Source organism: Vidua chalybeata, chromosome 5, assembly GCF_026979565.1.
Source record: "Vidua chalybeata isolate OUT-0048 chromosome 5, bVidCha1 merged haplotype, whole genome shotgun sequence".
Classification (NCBI taxonomy): Eukaryota; Metazoa; Chordata; class Aves; order Passeriformes; family Viduidae; genus Vidua; species Vidua chalybeata.
In genome coordinates this window covers 65,121,371-65,140,832 of record NC_071534.1, presented here as the reverse complement: position 1 = coordinate 65,140,832, position 19,462 = coordinate 65,121,371, and the positions used below count along the sequence as shown (strand labels likewise).

Below are 19,462 nucleotides of genomic sequence, written 5' to 3'. Positions count from 1 at the left end.
TCTTCCTCTCACAGATGAGTAAGGCCACACAGAACTTGTAAAAATAGTGACCAAAGCAAATTGATCCAAGCTATCTGAATTGTACTAGCTGGAGTGAATTAACCATGCAACAATTTAGTGCACATTATTCACATGAGGGCTGACTGAATTTTCCTTTATACTTGAAAATATGCATTACAAAATAAACAGTACTTTACTCCTGAAGTGCATCTGTCTCTCTCTTGCACCAAACACACAGTGTAACTCTATAACCATTAAACACAAGGGACAGAATTTTAACCAGAATATTCACTTCTGACACAAGCATTTACCTCACCTGTGTTGCAGGTATCCTTCATCAGTCTACATCGATCCTTTACAGATGAAGCACTTCTCCCCAGGGCAGCTCCTATTGTGGCCCAATCATTACCATGCTTTACTCTCAGCCTAAAGAGAAATGTGCTCATTAGCACTATATCCAGTTAGGAAATTACCAAAATACCAAATATTCTCTAATAAAAACAGGATGAATGTGCAGTTGACAGGCTTAAAGAGAGAATGGAGAAATCACTTTGCTACTTTACAATTAGTATTTTCTGCTACTTTTTCCTGTGTGTTTCTAGAAGCCTTTTGGACCAGCTGAGCCACAAGATACATATAAAATGCATAGTATCTGTCTTGCAGGAAGATTGTGAGGCTTAATGAGTGTGTTAAACACAATATGAATGTTTAGATAAACAGCTGATTTCCATTCTATACAGGTTCCTCAATGATTTTCAGGTGGTGTAGAGAGCACTTGAGAAATTTCAGTAATGCCCAATGAAAATCCAGGCATCCTACAATTTAAATTAAGCAAAAGACTGCATAATCACATTCATCATTTTAGCAATCATCTTCCTCCTTCACATGACAGCAGGTTGCTTAAAATGTTGATCCATAAGTAGTTCTGACACATCTGGAACCATGGGCACCTTGTGAATGACACAAACCAGCTCAATTGATCCAAACAGATCCATCAATGCAATGCAATATACTCCCTTCCTTCCTTCAGTCCAACAGTTTCTTCCAGCTGCTCGAGCATGGAAATGTGCAGGAGGGGATAAAGTCTGCAGCCCCATCTCCTTGATCTACCAGGTTCACACTCAAAATTAGGCTTTTTGAGCTGTACTGATAATTTATGTATCTGTAATACTTCCTAGGGGAGATCCTACTCTTGACCTGCCATTTCCTTTAGGAATAACCTTTGCTCAAATTTTGTACAGAAAAGGAACTTCTATTTCTCATAACCACAAATCTTGACTGTGCTTGTAAAAATCTGAAAGTTTCCTAGTTACAACAGAAGCCTTGCTTTAGAACTTAGTTGCATATTGTCAGGGCCTGAACACACATTAGAAAAAAAAAAATTAAAGAATTCAAATGTAGTTTCATTTTTCTTTAGATAGTAACCACTACTTTTGGGTAATGTAGGAGCAGTCAAATTTATTTGTAACTCTTCAGTGATTTCATATAAGGAAACCCTTAAAAATGGATCAAGCTACTAAATATAAACAAGGAAGAATGACCTTGTTCATAAGATAACTTACTCTTTAAGCTTTTCAATTTCCTCAGGAGTGTACCTAAGCAACAGGTAAATAAAAAGACATTATGTTAAACAGAAAGCATACAGCATAAATATTATTATTTTACTAATGACACAGCACACATTTCGCTAGAACAAGAGATTAAGGAATTTCAGCTGTAAGACACAATCTGACTGAATACTTCAAAAGAATGTGAGGAACAAATGTCATTTCCACATTAGTGCATTTCTAAGGTTAACTGGTATAAGATTCCTCTCATTTGTCAAAAAATTTCCTCATTCTTCGTGAGCTTACTACTATGAACAGAATTAGAATTTTCTGCATTAGTCTTTCAAATAAACAGCTTCTTCCTTACTGCCCCAATTCACCATCACCATAAAGCTGACTCTCCATCAAAAAAGTGTATCAGCACTGAGAAGATAATGTTAATTTTCAACTGCCTTGAAAAACTAAAATATAATATCCTTTCTGCATAGCACCCGATCAATGCTTTAAAAAATGTCAAGCAAGGCATCAATTACTTCCAGTCACAGCTCTAGAAAAAGTTACATCTCAGGAGATCCATCCTTGTGTCCAAGTCCTGTCATCATATCAGGATCTGTTATTCACCTTTGTTTTGGGCTTTTTGCTTGTCTGTTCTTTAAAGCTGCCATTGAATACCATCAACTGAACACAACTATTGCCAAGGATGATCTATCAGAATTGAGCAGACGTGACATATTAGCAAAATCTAGGTCTGTTTGGCTAAAATTTTCTGTCTCACATAGAACATGTCCAGCATAAATACATGACCCTACTCATACCAATAAAACCATGCAGCATTAGAGGGTTTCATACTTTCCAACATGGTTTCTGTCATCATACATGCGAAGAACTCTTCTATAGACAGCAAAGAGAGGCCGATTCAGACCCCAAGCTATTGTCCTGTAGAAATCTTTTCTTTCATCTTTTGACATTTCAAATATAATTTCAGTGGCATCTTTTATTCCACGGGCCTAGAACAAAGCATTTAAAAAAAAAACAAACAAAAACAAAAACCACAAACAGAACACCTTAGATAAAGTCTCCTAAGAATCAAGAAGTAGAACACAAGAACTGAAGCCATTATGCAGCTTTCTGTGTATCACAAATACTACAGTCCAAAAGTAAAATGGAGTATTTATGGATTAGCTCCCTCAAATACAAACCCTTGAACACTAGGTTTTGTTGTTTTGGTTTTTTTACATTGGAGTCCAGGAAGACACAGAAATTCTAACACCTATCCACATTAAAAAAAAAAAAAAAATCTGTCCAATGTATATTTTAAGATCAAAACTTGAACCGTCATATAGAACATCATGGAATATGTATTGTGGTGGAATTAGTCTGAGGCCATACAAGGGAAGGCTGTCAAACAGTGCGATATTGATTTATTACATAATTATAGATATTCCTTACGCAAAAGCGATTTCTTTCAATTAAACTATTCTTCTTGTTCTGATGGAAACTCAAATAAATTCAATACAAAAATACTGCAATGAAGTATAACAGTAAAGCTTAACTCCAGCTTAAACTAAGAATCACTATATTTCAGTTATTCAAAGTAGTACAAGAAAGCAGATAAATGGGAACAGAATGAATCAAATGATTTATCAGTAACTCAGAAAAGTTATTTAGCTAGCTTAAAAATGCTTCACTAGATTTAAAACACAGCATTACCCATGAATGATTTTGTGGCAAAACCTCTAATATATGTGTGGGCAGACACACTCTTCAACTAATACTGTGGATTTTTATTCAAGTGAACACTAAATTCAGGGCTTTTTTTTAAACCACAGGTGAAGGATGGTGAAACTGTAATATTGAGGCTATATATTCTCAGTTGTAAGGGTTCAGCTCAAATAGTCTCAGCTGCAAGCCTACCACAAATATAATTTATGGGCAATTATCACCATCAGCATGTTCACCACATGCCCATTTACACTGAACTCTGATCCCAGTAATTTAAGGGGAAGAAAGCAGACACAGGCATCCTGCTAGTATAGTACACAATCACAGCCCTGGCACCAAGGATGTCTGGGAAGTTGTATTCAGTGCTTAGTAAGGAAACTGCTAATGCAATTTTTTACATCTTTAACAAAAGTTCTATGAGTCCTCAAGGTATAGTCAGAGAAAGAGATTTAACCATGTGAAATGTCATGTCAGAATGCTCCAAACAGCCTATATCCAGCACAAAAATTAAAAGCAATGTTACATTCAGTAGTACTTAAATCCTGTCTATGAATAAAATTTTCTTATGTATTTCAAATGGGTGATGACCATTCCTAAAAGAAACCAATCCAAATCACTTACTGAGTATTCTGGGAAGTACTAAAGAAATTTGGTTTCTTACAGGAACTGCATCACCACATCAATGAGCAGGGAACATACTCTAAACATACCTTTAAATAACGCTCAATGTTACTCATCAAAATGTCAATTTCTTCCTTTGACCACATCCCTTGCTTCCATTTATGGCCTGAAAATAGAAATGACAACTAATTACTGAAGCAAGAAGTATCTGAAAACATGACCCATACTGGAATTAACAAGGAAAAGAATAATTTTAGCTACTAAAATATACCTAGCATTAATTTTAAACAGATGTTATTTCATAACTGATAGTAGCATTCAACTAATATTTAAATAACGTGAGTCAGACCCCTCTTCAAAAACATCCCATTTTTAAAAACAGAATATGAACTCCTCCATGTGCTGCTAAGTCACATTTTCAGCCTTTCTCTTCAGCTGCAACTAGAAAATTTCTGTCTTTAAACTGACAGCTGAAATATCCATGTACTCAAAATGATTCCAGAAGCTGGAACTTAAAATACGACTCAGAAGATCACCTGGAATTGGCAACAAGGTGGGGCTCTCTTGCATACCTTAACACTGCTGAACATGAGAGCAGTGCCACCTACTGTGAGTGCTTTTTATAGAGGTAAATGCTCCATTAAGCCTCTTTTTGACAAGCTGGTCCCCATTTCTCTCCTCCTTTTTGCATTGGGAGTAATGCTCAGGGGTCACAGCCAACATAAAACCTTGTGGTGGGTCTTTTTAGTTCCCCAAATAAAAGTGGCAAGCCAATAGAAACCATGTTTCCTCTCTGCCTATGTCTTTAGTAACTACAATGCCAGCTAAGCTTTAAAAGCAGATGCAACCAACTTTATTCAGAGAGAAAATTTCAAACCTGAAGTCTTTTAATAAAACATTAAAACATTCCTACTTTAAATTATCCTTTTTTCCTCTTATGGTCCTACCATACTTTTAATTGAGCTTATGCTGGTGTGACCCAGTTTACATATTGGTGTGTGCTGGCTATCTGCCCACCTCTGCTCAGGAAAATCAGGGTACTTCCTTCTCAGCCTGCTAATTACCAGAGCTGAGAGACAGAACACACCAAAGAGACTGTCTACTCAAATCCAATTATAATGAAAAGTACAGGCATTATTACTAATTCCATTGGAACTGGTGAGAGAGTACTCTTTGCCTGTGTCCCATAGCTTCAATCTCTTCTTCCACAGTTACAGAGACAGAAAAATAATGTATTCCAGTAACTGTGATTCACACAGATCCAAGCCTCTGACCTGACTTAATGGGACACTGCTACTCTTTACACGGAATAACCTTTAATAGCAAACTATTTTAGGAAAGGACATATATTTTGCACTTTACATGTTTGCATATTCATAGTCAAGATTATCAGAACCTGCCCACAGTTCTGGGAAGAAAGCATTATTAGGTGGAGACTGCTATAAAGTGATGAGCTCAGGCAACACATGCCAAACTCTGAGCTACTGTAAAAGAAGACACACACTGGCATTCCTTCACTGCTGTGACAAACCACAGAGCTTACAAGAAAAGTTCAGACAGTGGAGATTCTCAAATATTTTTCTTGGCATATTTTACTAGGAATATCTTCCTCAAGTTATTAACCTCTTAACTGGAATCACTAGACTGAGTGACCTCCATTGACCAGCTGACAATTCTATGTCTCTTCCTAAAGGTTTCTAACAAAAAGAGGGGGCTGCTTTGAACTGACTGAAGAAAAAAAAAAAATTCCCCTAGAAGAAGTAAAAGTCAAAGTAAGAAAAACAGTAGAGGGGCTGAGGAAACCAGAGATACAATATATCTTCATTTGACACTAACTTTTTTCTCTAGGTTTAGAAAGCCACTTCCCCTGTGGGCAGGAAAGAAAAGACAAAATCTCTTGAGTTCAGCAACTACTGTATGATTGCACAGATATATTTAGAAAGGGAGGAATGCCCAGTGGGGTGGAATTTTTAGGAGTAGTAGAGATTATTTCATTAGGTCCTGGTCTGCAGGAGCCCTCTTCCTCTGAAGCAACTCTATTAACCTGAGCAAGGATTGTTTTTCTTCTTGGTGTCCCCCACTTCTGCTGCAGCTTCCCACCCCCTGACCAGGCAAACACAATTCTCTGCCCAATCTGGGCTGACACACAGCATTCACAGCCCTTCTCTACTGTGGCCACTACTTTCACCACTGCAGGCGTGGCCCATTTCCAAAAAGCCAGACCAGAGACTACTTTATGCAACTTGCAAAACGTTCTGAGACATTTGGAATAGTTTACATCTCTACAGCATGGGAGAACTGCATTCGAAATACCCCACCTTTATTGGTTAGAGAATCCTTATCCTCTTTGGTTGTGAACCACGCTTGGCTAACAGCTGATACTTCCTCATTGCCCATTGGGGAGATTTCATCCAACTGTTCATTCTGAAGAATCTTGAAAAGACCAATATGAAATTATAGAGTCAGATATTCAGTTGATTATATCACTTTGCAATTAACACGGAGACATAGTTTGAAGGAAAATGAAATCAGCACACCTTGTCACCTTGCTGAATGTTCAAAAGTGTCATGCCTTAGATATGGCATTGGAACTATCACCTTTGTTAAAACACCTGAGTAAGATTTAGCATATTAATACACAGATGTTGTGAGAATTAATTAGGTAACATTCTTCATCTTGTTTAATGTACAGTAAGTAAGAAGAGTCTCACTGGCTATGGTGGGAACAGGACTATATCCAGCACCTCCAATCTAGAACTTTTAAACACAGTATACCCACAAAGAAAACTGCATGTAACTGTTAGGACTTGTGACAAGAGACAAAGCCTATTTAAGCCTGTTATAAAGCTTAATTTATAATCAAAGAATGACAGAAATAACAGATAAACTTGTCTTCTATGCAGATCACAACAGAGCACATAACTACCAGTGGAGGGTTACCTCTATTACTCTTTCCAGTATTGCTCTTTGGGCAGCAACTTAAGACTACAAATAACCTCTCTCATATATAAAATTATTCAATTGTCCTTTTACAGACCAGCATTTTTACAAAAAAGATCCCTGCTCACATATATTAATTTCAAAGAGTCTTATTCATTTAGTAAGCATTTCTGATATTTGTTTCCCTTTTCATTTCAATTTAAATAAAAGCATACATCAAATAGGTACATTTTGAAGTTTTACAGTACCTGAATCTGGGTAACAGTTCCTTCATTAAGCTCATCTTCAGCTACCTCAGTGGTAGCAGTCATGGTCACCTCAAAGCTCTGATCATTTTCTGAAACTTCAGAATGGGTAAGTTAGTTGCATACTTAACTCCTGAACCATTTTTTCACACATGCTACAAGTTTTATAAATTGCTACCTTTGAAGTGAAAATTTTGAAGAGCCTTACTTGGATTTATTTGTTGACACAGTAAATTCACTAAAATTATTATCAACTGCTTCTCTTCATAAAATTTAAATATGGATTTAGAAATCTTCAGTTTTATGCTTGACTACAACTATGACTTAATGTGAAACATATACAAAATGTGTTTGATGCAAAAATTTGAAACTGTATTAATATTTCTTTTCCAGCCCTACCTCTAGTATTTTCAAATTAAAGGAGAACATTCAAATCTTTTGGCTGCATGCATTTTCCCCAGTCCTCCTTCAACTTCAATATGATAATGCCTTTATTTCTAAGGAATTTCTACAGAGTTCCACCAAATAAACAGACACTCCAGGTACTGCAAATTGTATTTTAACTAGATCTGGTTTTGTCTCCCTTTGGGAGATGACACTAAACTTTCTAATATTCAACTTCTGGAAAATTAATTCAGTATTCATCCTATATCTTTTACATCAATCTCTTTTACACACACCTCAATATTATAAAACACTGAAATACTAACTGTACTGTCTGATCATTAAAAAACTCCAAATCTCTTTGCAGGAGAGTATTTAGTTGCTAATTTACATATCCTTCATTATCCTTAATTTTATTCAATGCACCTGTGCCTGCAGGTCTCTAAACTACTTTAACACAGGCTTATTTTACCAGTACTAATTGCTGCAAAACTATACAAGGCTGAAAAAATATGATAACCAAGTATATTAATAAAAATTGGAAGAAAAAAACCCCATGCAGAATATTCTACTGTGATTCAAGAGTCCACTTTTAACCTTTACCAACAGATATACGTGCTACAGGAGTACATAAAAGAACTTACTTGGAACGGCAACAACAGAAATGCATGGAGTAGAATCATCAAGGCTTTGATCATCCTCTGATAAGCAAAGCCTCTTGTGTGGAGGTTCAGAGCTGTCTTCAGAGTCTACTTCATCAGCTTCTAACAACAAAAACACACTCAGGTTACTTCCTGTAAGCTAAGTAGAGCCTTGGACGGAGTTCTCCTAAAAAGCTGACCAAAGGAAATAGTAGAAGCAAATGTGACAGGCTGGTTCAGTGCTTTGCTGCTGCCCAGGAACCTGGTCTAACTTATGGGCAACAGCAGTCCCCATGCTTTCTTCAACATGCATTTTCTTTGAAAATTCTATCCACAGTCTGTCAAACACAGATCAGTCTACAGAAATTTGGGTACATGCTTGGTTCTAAGAATCCATTTCAACTGAAATAAACCACAGCAGCTGTATCTTTGTTGGGCACACACAAACAGCTTTGGGATTTACACCCAATTCAACACTTTATCATTCTTTAAACCAAAGCAGTACAATTTTTGTACAGTGAGCTGCACCTGAGTAGCTCACAGAATTTGTGGGCAGGGATGTATGGCGGCCAGACCAATCAAAAGAAAGAAGAAAAAAAAATACTATGTAATACAATTCTATACCATTTTGAGGGCAATGAAGAATTAGGTTCCCTTCAGTATCCTGAGTCAAAGTCACAGAGTTCACGGTTTCTACTGTCACTGTGTCAGACTCTTCTTCAACTGTGCTCATACTCAAACCTGAAAGAGCAACACACAGATTATGTTTCTGCAGCTGGACTCCACTTGGACCACAATGCTGATTCCACAGCCCACACAACCAGCACCAACTCCCACAGGGAATGAGCCTGCTCTTTCACAGGACAAATCCACAGTTTCAGACATTCACCGACCTTTACTTTCCTGCACACATATATTGCACAGGGTAAAACCAGATAGCTTTAAAGAAACTTTCTTTAAAGTTAAAAATAGTACCTAAACTCCTTATTATGAGAATTTGCAATCTAGTGATTTCTTTTTTTTCAAACACAAACCTAGGCTATTACTTTTTCATCATTTCTAAATTCTTCACATTTGATATTTTTGTCCAGTATTTGTTCCACTGTTAATTTAATAATTCTGCTATTATAGAACTGAAAGCTAGTCAAGACTGACAAATATTTTTCTAGTGTCCTATTAGTCACAGCTGCCCTATTTATAGACTGCCAACTTGCAAAGTTTTATTCTCCTTCCATGCATATAACTAAATGTGAAACTTGGACTTTTTCTTCAGCATTTAAACAACAAAAGCAACAGAAAATTACAGCAAGCAATCACCAGTACAAAAAGCAACTGAGGGAATAAGCAATCCCAGATAAGCCATATACATTGAAGTCACAGAATTAGGGCAATATAAAGTGCCTCTCATAATTTAATTTCCACTATAAAAGTACTGCAATGAAACACAAAGTTTCCAAGAAGTTCTATGTAAACCACCAGCAGAATTTCAGAAATAAAACAAAGCAAAACCCCACAAAAAAGTTTTATCCAAATACAAAGAGATGCAGCCTTTGTTGCTGCAGAAGCTAAATGAAATAACATCTAAAATATCCAGAAGCTTTACAAAGATTTCATCAGTTTTAAGCCTGCTTTTCTTGACTTTGGCAGAGATTTGTCAAAAGAAAATAGAATTTATTTCTCCTTTAACTGCTCAGTCCTTTTTCTATGTTTACTAATATGTCAACAAACACAAAAAAAATCACTTTTAACTTTTATTTTGAAGCCAGAATGCTGTTAAAAGTATCTGGCTATAGCTTTAGAAAAAAGAAATACGTTATAAATTTTCCATGTACTAGGCAGGGATAGCTATATACCCACATGTAACTGGAATTTACAACTTGGATTTCAAATTCCCTGTATAATGTTAACATTATTGTGTCAGCAGGAGATTATTTAATTTTTAATCAGAAAACGTGTTCTTCAGTATTGAAGATCCCCAAGAGAAGTGTTATCCTAGAAAGATAAAACTACTGCCAGTCTTCCTAAAAAACTACTTCTCGCCTCTTGAGCTTGTTGAAGATTTGACACATCTTTAAGCACACACAGTGACTGATTCCTCAAATGAAGTGATATTACCCTTCTGAACATGTAAAGAATTTCAGATACCACTGACATTTTAAATCAGAGGATTCTCAAACTTACTTTCACATCTACCATCAGCAGTTCCTTGCCACATGCAAGTGTAGGAGGGAGTAACTTCCTTGGGATTCATCTGCTGCTGAGTTTTACAGCCTGTGCTCTTTCCTTCACTAGAAGCTGCTGTTTGCTGCATGGTTGTAATACTGATTTTAGGAACCCAGTGAGGCATCCTTAATGCTAAAACATGAAGGAAGACATCCAAAGCATTACAGCTAAATTAGCAGACTGTAACTTTTTCAACCCACTTTTAAGTTATTAATTTAGCTTTTGGGGAGTGAAGAAACTGGGCCAAAATAAACAGATTCTCTTTTTCATGTTCGTATGTACTTTCTAAGTAAGTTTTACTACAGGGACTGCTGTAGTAAAAATCCTTAAAGTTACTGGAAAGGAGGTGGAGGATTCTTCCTTAATTTATGTCAACTAGTTGTCACAACATTTATTTTTCTACAATCAGTTGAAAGCATCCATTTTTCACAATTTTAGAGGCCTGAAAGACATGAGATTTATAAGACACATTACAACAGTCATTTACTTCACCTACAGCTGTTCTGAAAGCAGTGGAAACTATAGCACCATCCACAGCAGAAGACAGAGCAGACTATTCCTTCTTTTTTATTTGAAGACTGATGAAAATTGAGTACAGGCACAGCAAAGCTGTGTCATTGTTTCAGCAGTTACTCAGGACTTGATGAAAATTGTATATTTAGAGGATTTGGCTACCTAATAAAAAACACAGGGTAATTAACCCCTTTACATTCCCTGCCTTGCTAGTTTACAAGTTAGCAGGGAACAGGACACAGCATAAAAGGGATCCATCCATCCAAATATGGCATTCCCAGAGACGGGGAGGAAGCTATACCCAGGATCAGCAGCTGCTAGCCTGGCACTTCCATCCAGAGCTGTAACAGGATTTACCAGACAGTGGCTGAGGCAGCACGTCTGAGAGCACCACTGACTCCTCTGATCAAGTCACACATCTAAAGCTCTCAGCTCAAGCTCCCCCGAATTGCAGAGCACCAGACACCAGGCACTGCACTTTGTTCAAGGACCTGGGACTTCCCAAGAAACATTCCTCAATGTAATTCCTGGATGGAGGATGGGTTTATAACTCCTTGCTGATTTCCCAAAAATGGTTTATGCCACCTGTAAATGCAGGCTCTCCCAAAAAAATTAATGATGCTCTGTGTAAGATACTCATGATTTAGCGTATCCAAAGTTTTCTGAGTAAAGGTAATAACCTTGACCAATCCTTGATAAAAACTTAAAAAGAGCCACATCCTTGATTCCCATCAACTTTAAGGCATATGGCCTTGGATCACAACTGAACACTGAGTAGAAAGAACATGAGGAATGAAGTCAAAGTCAAATGCATATTTTGGACACTACTTTTTATTCATTAGACCATACGAATACAAGAAAACTGCAAGAAAAACCAACCAACCAGGTTCTTTCAAGCTACATTTATCCCAGGACAGGGACACCATTTGACTCATTTGGTCACACAAATGAGTGACCAAAATCAGGAATAACTGTAGTGGTTCTTTCGTGTGAATAGGAAACAATCCCCAGATCTTACGAACTTCACTGTTTCACACCTTAATAATGATGTAGCTACCAGGTACTCTGAACATGCATCAGGTGTGACACATCCACAGGGAGCTCAGGGGCCAAAGCCCAGTGCTGCTGCCTGAGCCAACACCCTTTGATGCCTTCTCCTGAGCCTGGCTGCAGGGACACTGTGCCTGCAGGACGCCCTCGATCCATCACAGCGCAGAAGCCAGAGCTGTGCTAAACAATGCCAGATCACAGCAGAGGCTTTGGGATGTGCCATATGAATTCTGCTCATTACACACACCTGCACATCCACACATCTGCTCTTGCAAAGGCTAAATGCAAAGTAAATGACAGCCATGGTTTATTAATTAGTGAGAAATAGGACCTGAGTAGTCTCATCACCTCCAAAATATCACCGTCTTTTCACAAGTTCACTAGGTGTGCTTTTGAAAATGCAAACAAGTTTTATTTTAAACAAAAGACTTACTTGAATTTTAAATTAACAACCCAAGGTTTTTCTTTAATCATCGATTCAGACACATTCTTTACAGAGGTGCCAATCCATCACTAATATTTCATGTTCTGAAGGAAGGTGTTAGCTTTTGGGGAAGAGAACAGTGTTGCAGAGACATGCACTGAAAGTGTGGGTGCCATAATCCATAATGAAACTGTGATACAAAATTTTGATAGCCAAACCGAATTTTATTTCTGCATCTTTTATTTTAAAGAAAGAAGCAAGCAGCATTGGGTGGCCGGGGAGTCACCACTCCACTCACAGCACACGCCACGTACAAGTTCAGCAAAGTATAATACACCGTTTTTAAGCCTACAAAGCATTTTCCAGTGTGCTTGTGTTACTCTGAATCAGCAAGTATCAATAAGCTGGGATCAGCAATTTCATAATCTTTCCAGGTGGTTGTTGGCTTCCTGTCCTGCTCGTGCTTGTCTGGAGGGAGGCCCTTCACCAATGTCTGCTAAATAATTTTAGTCTGGTACAAGTGCATCAAGCTTTTCATTATACAAAAGCATTTAGTCGCTTTGTTGCAATATCCCTTAGCTTTACCACAGCTTCCTCTATTTTATTCTAAGCATCAGTCATTTTTGCCACCTCATCTCTTGACTCTACTATACTACTTCTATTTTCTTTTTCGATGTTTTATTTGGCTATTTGGTCAGAAAATTTCAAAACCATTCTTTGTAGTTATCCCAGGGAACGTGTCCACTTTTGACACAGCAGATACAAGCATTTGCTGATTCCATTGCCAGTTGACACAAATCACAAAAACATTTTTCACAATATCATCTTAGAAATCAGTGTCAATTCAATAAGCATTTTTGCCTTGTTGGATTTCTGTGTGTATTTACCAAACTCAACACTTTTTAGAGCAGTATTACAATTTCAAACAGGTTTCAACATGCAGCCAAAGAGGTGGGAAAATACTTTGTCTACAAGACTCATTTAATACAGATTTCCAATATAAGTTTTCCACTAAAGCCACATAATAGAGTTGTTCTTATTTATCTGGGAAGCATGCAGCAGAATTATGGCAGGAAAAAAAACCCTCACAAAGCTGATTTTACACCAAAAAAAAATAATATCCTAATACAAATTTCCTTTAATTCTAAATAAACCTCATCAGGCAGATGGGCTCAATTATTCTGTAGGCTGTAAAAATTAAGTACTTCAAAGAAACAATATTTTTACTCCTGCAGACAGAATTCTGTCATTGCCCCTGGTTATTAACTGAATGTTATATCTAGTCTTCAGTGGAGTGTTGTAAATCTTAAAATTTCTATAATGAGTTGAATTAAAGGCAGCATTCTCTGCATTGGGCAATAAGTATGTCTCACTAAATCTTGTAAAAAGCAAAAACTGAAGATTATTAAGGGAGGATTCCAGTTACTGTGGCATTTAACTGGAACAATCCCATGGAACACATTGGGATTTTGAGGCATTTGTTCAAGAGTAACACTAAGGAAACAAAGTCATTACAGGACCTCATATTTTAGGATGCCTGAATGTTTAGTGTATTCCACACCAAGTCAGTACTTCCAGTACGTTATCAGGAGCTTTTATTATTCATCTAGTGCCACTGTTGTTATGCTCATATTCAACAAAATTCCCCCAACTTTACTTCAGACCAATCGAGTTCTGCTCAAGTTTAAAATTCCACCACACAGAAATTTTCTCCAACAGCTGCCAACAATGGATATGAAAAGGAACCAAACTGGGCAGACACCAATCACAAGGACCCAGGGACCTGAGTCTGGGGCATACAAGGATTTATTAATCTGTATCAGCATGAGAATACAGTCCTGTAGATACAGTTGCATCCTACTCATCAGTGGTATTTAGAGAAGTGGGCCACCAATGAAGCAGAATATATGGGAGACACAATGGGACAAAGTGTTCTCATCTGCATTGATCCAAATTTGGCAGAACTCCATGAGTTTTAGCCTGTCCATTGAAAGTTTAATGAAAAGCACTGAGCATGCTTTAAATGTCACACAGGGGAAAAAAAACAACACAAAACAAAATAAAACCTATGTCCTAGCTCTTTCAAAAGAAATAAACATAGAAAGTTTTGAGTTTTCTTTTTCAGGAACTGGCTACTGGGCACCAGGTTACGGCTATGGATAGAAATCTTCCCAAGTATATGTACTAAAATTCTTTTCCCTTCATGTAAATCTAGTTGCATGCTAAGCATTTTAGTAACTTCTTCACCTTTATAAACTATGAGTAGAATTTCAGCATGCAAGAAAAATAAGAAAAATTATCCTAACTGTAAGACTGATAAGCAAAGAGAAGTCTTTCTTGGTTTCTGATGGACAGATAAGCACAGAAACGATGCTCAGAAAAGGAGAACATGCAAAACACAGTAGAGAGATCTTTGTCTCTTATACAGCCACTTTTTATAATTTTGTGTGGTTAAGACAAAAATCAGTAGTTCTGGGCATTCTCCTTAAGGAGTTATAATTAATGTTCAATCATTTCAGTAAGTCATAAAACATCATGAAGTTGTTTATTATTATAATCACGTGACATGATGTAAATGAAAACCAGAATGAGATGCTCCATCTCAATGCAAAACCTGCATCTCCTGGTTTTGCAAAGGAATTCTGACTATGCTGTCAAGAGGCCAACTTACATCTGTAGCCAGAGCAGCACCAGCAAACAAAAAACATTTTCTAGATTACTTCAACTAACAATGGCCAGGTGGGGCTGAACAGTGTAACTCTTTGTGAATGAATACATACAAATACTATCAGTCAGCTGAAGATATAGCTGGTACAAGGGTAATACACTTCACCATGCCCCCAAGGGCAAAACAAAGAGGCCAAAAAAAAAAAAAAAAAAGAAAAAAAATGCGGGAAAAAATAGTCTTTTCCAACTGTAATCCTTTATTTTGGCAAAACAGAGCATTGCTCTAGTGCAGAAGGTCCTGGTACCGCCCTAGGATGAAACCCCTGATCTTGGCAGAGTCGAACACTTCAGGCTCCACTTGCCCTAAGCAACCTCAAATCACAACTCTCGACTCTCGCTGGGAAAAAAAAGAGATTATGAAACAAAACAGATAAAATCCACAAGCTCAGGATACCCCAAGTGCAGACCCAGCGAGAGGAAATGGAGAAATTCAAATGCGATCTTGCAGGTGGGCCTCTTTATTAGAGACACCCAAGCATGGAGGGAGGGAGTTAAGACCAGAAAAAACAACAATTAAAAAATAATATAACATAATAAACAAAACAAACGCGCTGGCCGGCCTCCCCTGGCCCTGTCCTCCCAAAGGAGCCGGGTTTAGTAATTTCCAGGGCCCCTCCGTCTGTCCGCTTCCCAATTTCGCTGCGCGCAGCGCTCCCGCGGGCCGGCAGCTCCTCGGGAAGGCGGGGAGCCACGGCCCAGGGCCGGCCCAGGGCTCTCCCAGGCGAGCAGCCGGCGGGAGGCAGTGCCCCTGCCCCGGCACTGCCCCCGGGGCGGCGGCTCCGAGCCCGCCTCAGCCCCGCTGCCCCGCGGCCGCCAGCGCCGCCATTTGGCCCCGGGCGGCCGCCGCCATTTTCCCGTGCCCTCGGCGGGCGGCGGCGCTGGACGGCCCCACCGCGGGCTCCGCTGCCCGCCCGGCCCTTCCCGCCCGGCCGGCAGCCCGGCCCGAGCGCGCCGAGCCGCGGGGCCGCACACGGCCGCTCCCCGCCCCGTCCCCTCCCCTCCGCCCGCGGCCGCCGCCGCTGCCCGGAGCGCCCGGCCCTGCGATCCCGCAGGGCCCCGCGCACTTACTTCCTGTTTTGGGTCCGGGCACTTGAGAAACCAGGATGGAGACTCCCAAGTACCAGGATGGAGGCGCCGGGCGGCGGCGGGCGGCGAGCGGGGGAGGCGGAGGCGGCGGCGGGGCGAGGCGCTGCGAGCCCGCCGGAAGGGCCCGCGTCCGCCCGCCCGGCGCTTCCGCCCGCCCGCCTGGCGCCACAAAGCGCACGGAGCGGGGCCCGGAGCGCCGGCAGCGCCACAAAGCGCACGGCGCCTTCCCCGCCTCGCTGAGGGGCCCCGGGGACGGAGCCCCTGGACGTCCACACGGAATTGATTAGGTTGGGAAAGACCTCGGAGGCCATCCATCGAGCCCACCATACAGCCGAATACGACCCTGTCAAGCAGACCATGGCACGCTGTGCCACATCCAGACCTTCCTTAAACACCTCCAGCGATGGTGACTCCACTACTTCTCTGGGCAGCCCATTCCAGTGTTTAATCAGTGGACGTCAATCAATGTCTAATCAATGGCCACACATATGATGAGGGCTCTGGAGCATCTCTCACATGAGGAGAGACTGTGCAATGTGGGCATTTTTAATCTGGAGAGGACTGGAAGGGAATCTCAATGTGTATAAATATCTCAAAGGTGGGTGCCAAGAGGATGGTGCCAGACATTTTTTGGTGGTGCCCAGAGCAGTGGCCATAAACTAAAAGACAGAAAGTTTCACCTCAACATGAGGAACAACAACTTTACATGGAGTGTAGCAGAGCACTGGAGGAGGCTGCCCAGGGAAGTAGACGAATCTTCTTCTGTGGAGACATTCCAAACCCACGTGGATGCATTCCTGTGTAAGCTGCTCTGGGTGACCCTGCCTTGGCAGGGGGGGTTGGACTGGATCATCTCCAGAGGTCCCTTCGAATCCTAATCATTCTGTGACTCTGTGGTCACTTTTTGTTTCCCTCCTGCCCAACAACTTCACAAAACCAGGGCATATTAATAAACAATTAGCCATAAAGCCAAGAATAAACAAGCATGTAGTGGTGCCCAGCTTGTGGTGCTTGCTGCCCTGTGGAATGGGTGCCTGTGGGTGCCATGATCCTTGGCAAATGAGCTGAGTCCCTCACAGACAAACTGGACACATAAGGGCAAGAGGGTGCATGGCATCCCCTGCCTACAATTTTTTTTGTCTAAAAACCTCATTGCACTTCTATCACAAAGCCCCTTTTTGGCTACTTCCCTTATGTGTGACCTCCAGCTGTGTCCTCCTCAAACCTTGGGAGCTTTAAAAAGTGTCCTCATGGGAAGACAGGGCAGCTTAGGGGAGGAGACATTGCACATAAAAATGGTGGTAAATTATGGAGATGAAATGTGTAGCTGAGACAAAAAGCTAAGGAGCTGAAAGCAGGATTTATAGCACCTGTTTGGTCAAAGCACACTTACATTAACTCTGGTCTATGTGTACTTGGTATTTCTGGACATCAAAACTCAGGAATCTCGAGTACCACACCCAGTAGTTGACTTCCAGGGAAAAATTTGAGTGCCTGGTACCCTTAGGCACTAAATGGCCAAAGCAGAGACACAGTTTGCTATTCTAGGATTGCATACAGCTGTTGGACTCACCAGCCATGATCTCTTGCAGCTTCTGGGTTTTTTTCCCCCCAGTTTTTGCAGCAAATGAAGCATGAGCACTACATTTGCCTTCCTTGAAGTACCTGTCTTGTTGTTGTGGTGGTGGTTTTTTTTCTGTTTGTTTTTTGGTTTTTATTTGTTTGCTTGGCTGGTTTGGTTTCAAGGCAGCTACAGGCTTGCTTTCAAAATAGCATGATACCAATTCCTTGAGCTGTACCAAAATGCTTCATCAGGAGGCTGTGTTCAGACTGCAGGAAACTATACTGAAATTTCATATAAGCCTTCACCATGTGGAAATTTCTAAAAAGACCTCGTTCAGTAAGCAGCAAACATGAAGAGGACTCCTTCCATAAATTAGTTTCCCCATATGTCATCCCTTCAGTTACGAGCCTTTCCCATGCTAGGTATAAAGCCTTTCTCTTTACTATATTTTTATCTTACCTATCTGGATGTACCGTGTAGAAAACATTATTTTAGCTGCAAAATCTGTACCTCCTTTTACACAGTGGTGTTGTTCTGGGACATATCATAGCGAGAGATAAAGAAGATAAGCTGTGAAGTGGCAGCAGGTTGAGGACTGGGCCACTGGGAATTTTATGCCAGCATTTTAGTCACAGATCTGCAAGACTTTGTGCAGCGTTTGGGATGATAACCTGTGTTTGGGCCCCGTTCCCTGTTTATGCAATAGAAAGAATCTAATTTTCCTCACAGATATGTGCTATAACCACACTCAGGAACATTCACTTTATATCAGATTCAAGGTATATGTAGGTAAAATGCTGCCTGGGATTCTCTGCTGTTTCAGGAGCAGGATGAAATCTTGCTCTTGTAAGAGCAAATGAGGTTCATGAATCCTGAGTTACCTCATGTTAATGGAACAATTGCATGCATCTATACCTACTTAACTCGACGAAAGAGTCAAACACAGAGTTTGCTACGGACCTAACAATCTCTTCTTTAGATTAAGTTAGCTTTTCACTAACTCACACCGAGTTTTCTTCCAGAGGCCCTGTGTTCCTGTTAGCCACCAGGTGTCCCTACTGCCATGTGTTCCAGACCCACCAGTTGCATCCCAGAGATGGAACGTCTCTCCCTCTGCTCCAATTAAAGGCCAATTAGCATTGCTCTGTATGTACAGCAAACTCACGCCTCGTCAAGCATTAGGGGGAAAGTGGGACTGGGGAGTTGCTTGATAAGGCAAAGATGTGAGAAGGAGGATCGACATGCTGATGACTCACCATAAATCCTGAAGGCAAAGTGTGAATTTAATAATCCCAAATCTGATTACATGGGTGGGGAGAGAAAGCTTGGTGCAGATCCTTTTTCATGATAGAAGAAATAAAGTTTTTTTTCTGCAAGATTCAGGGGAAGAAATGCAAAACATAGAAGTTAGAAAAGGCCTCGATTCCTGTTTGTTTATGAGATTTTTCATATTTACATAGATTTCTATCTGTATAGATATGAACCTCATTACATATGGGTACAGCAAATATATTCATTACTCATTGACAGAAATAAATATTTATAAATAAACAATCTAGTATTTATATAACACTTGTTCATTCGTATGCTCTCAGTTTGGTAGGGGCTGGCTATGGAGAATTGCTCAGGCTCAGGCTCTGAAGAGCTGCCTTGAAAGAGAGAGAAGGAGCAACAGAGCACTGGTGGCAGTTTGTGTGGGCTCTTCACTGCAGAGTGAATCTCCTGTAAGAAAAATTATTACCTTGTGGCCTGGCCTAGGAAGAATCCTGTAAAGA

At 40.1% G+C, this 19,462-nt stretch overlaps 1 protein-coding gene across 2 annotated transcripts in view; it reads right to left on the bottom strand.

Moving 5' to 3' along the window:
* Positions 1-16,404, bottom strand: part of DMTF1 (cyclin D binding myb like transcription factor 1) — a 29,750-nt gene extending 13,346 nt beyond the window's left edge. Inside the window, exons 1-9 of one of the 2 annotated variants that reach the window (XM_053942838.1) lie at positions 16,106-16,404; positions 8,725-8,841; positions 8,104-8,223; positions 7,079-7,173; positions 6,209-6,323; positions 3,980-4,056; positions 2,397-2,554; positions 1,563-1,595; positions 317-426 (exon numbers count right to left, since the gene is read on the bottom strand). In XM_053942838.1, the coding sequence (XP_053798813.1) occupies positions 317-426; positions 1,563-1,595; positions 2,397-2,554; positions 3,980-4,056; positions 6,209-6,323; positions 7,079-7,173; positions 8,104-8,223; positions 8,725-8,833 (817 nt within the window). In that variant the 5' untranslated portion in view covers positions 8,834-8,841; positions 16,106-16,404. Of the gene's footprint in view, positions 1-316; positions 427-1,562; positions 1,596-2,396; positions 2,555-3,979; positions 4,057-6,208; positions 6,324-7,078; positions 7,174-8,103; positions 8,224-8,724; positions 8,842-10,281; positions 10,363-16,105 lie in introns of those variants that run through there. The other variant, XM_053942837.1, reaches the window with a different exon arrangement.
* Positions 16,405-19,462: the final 3,058 nt, after the last annotated feature.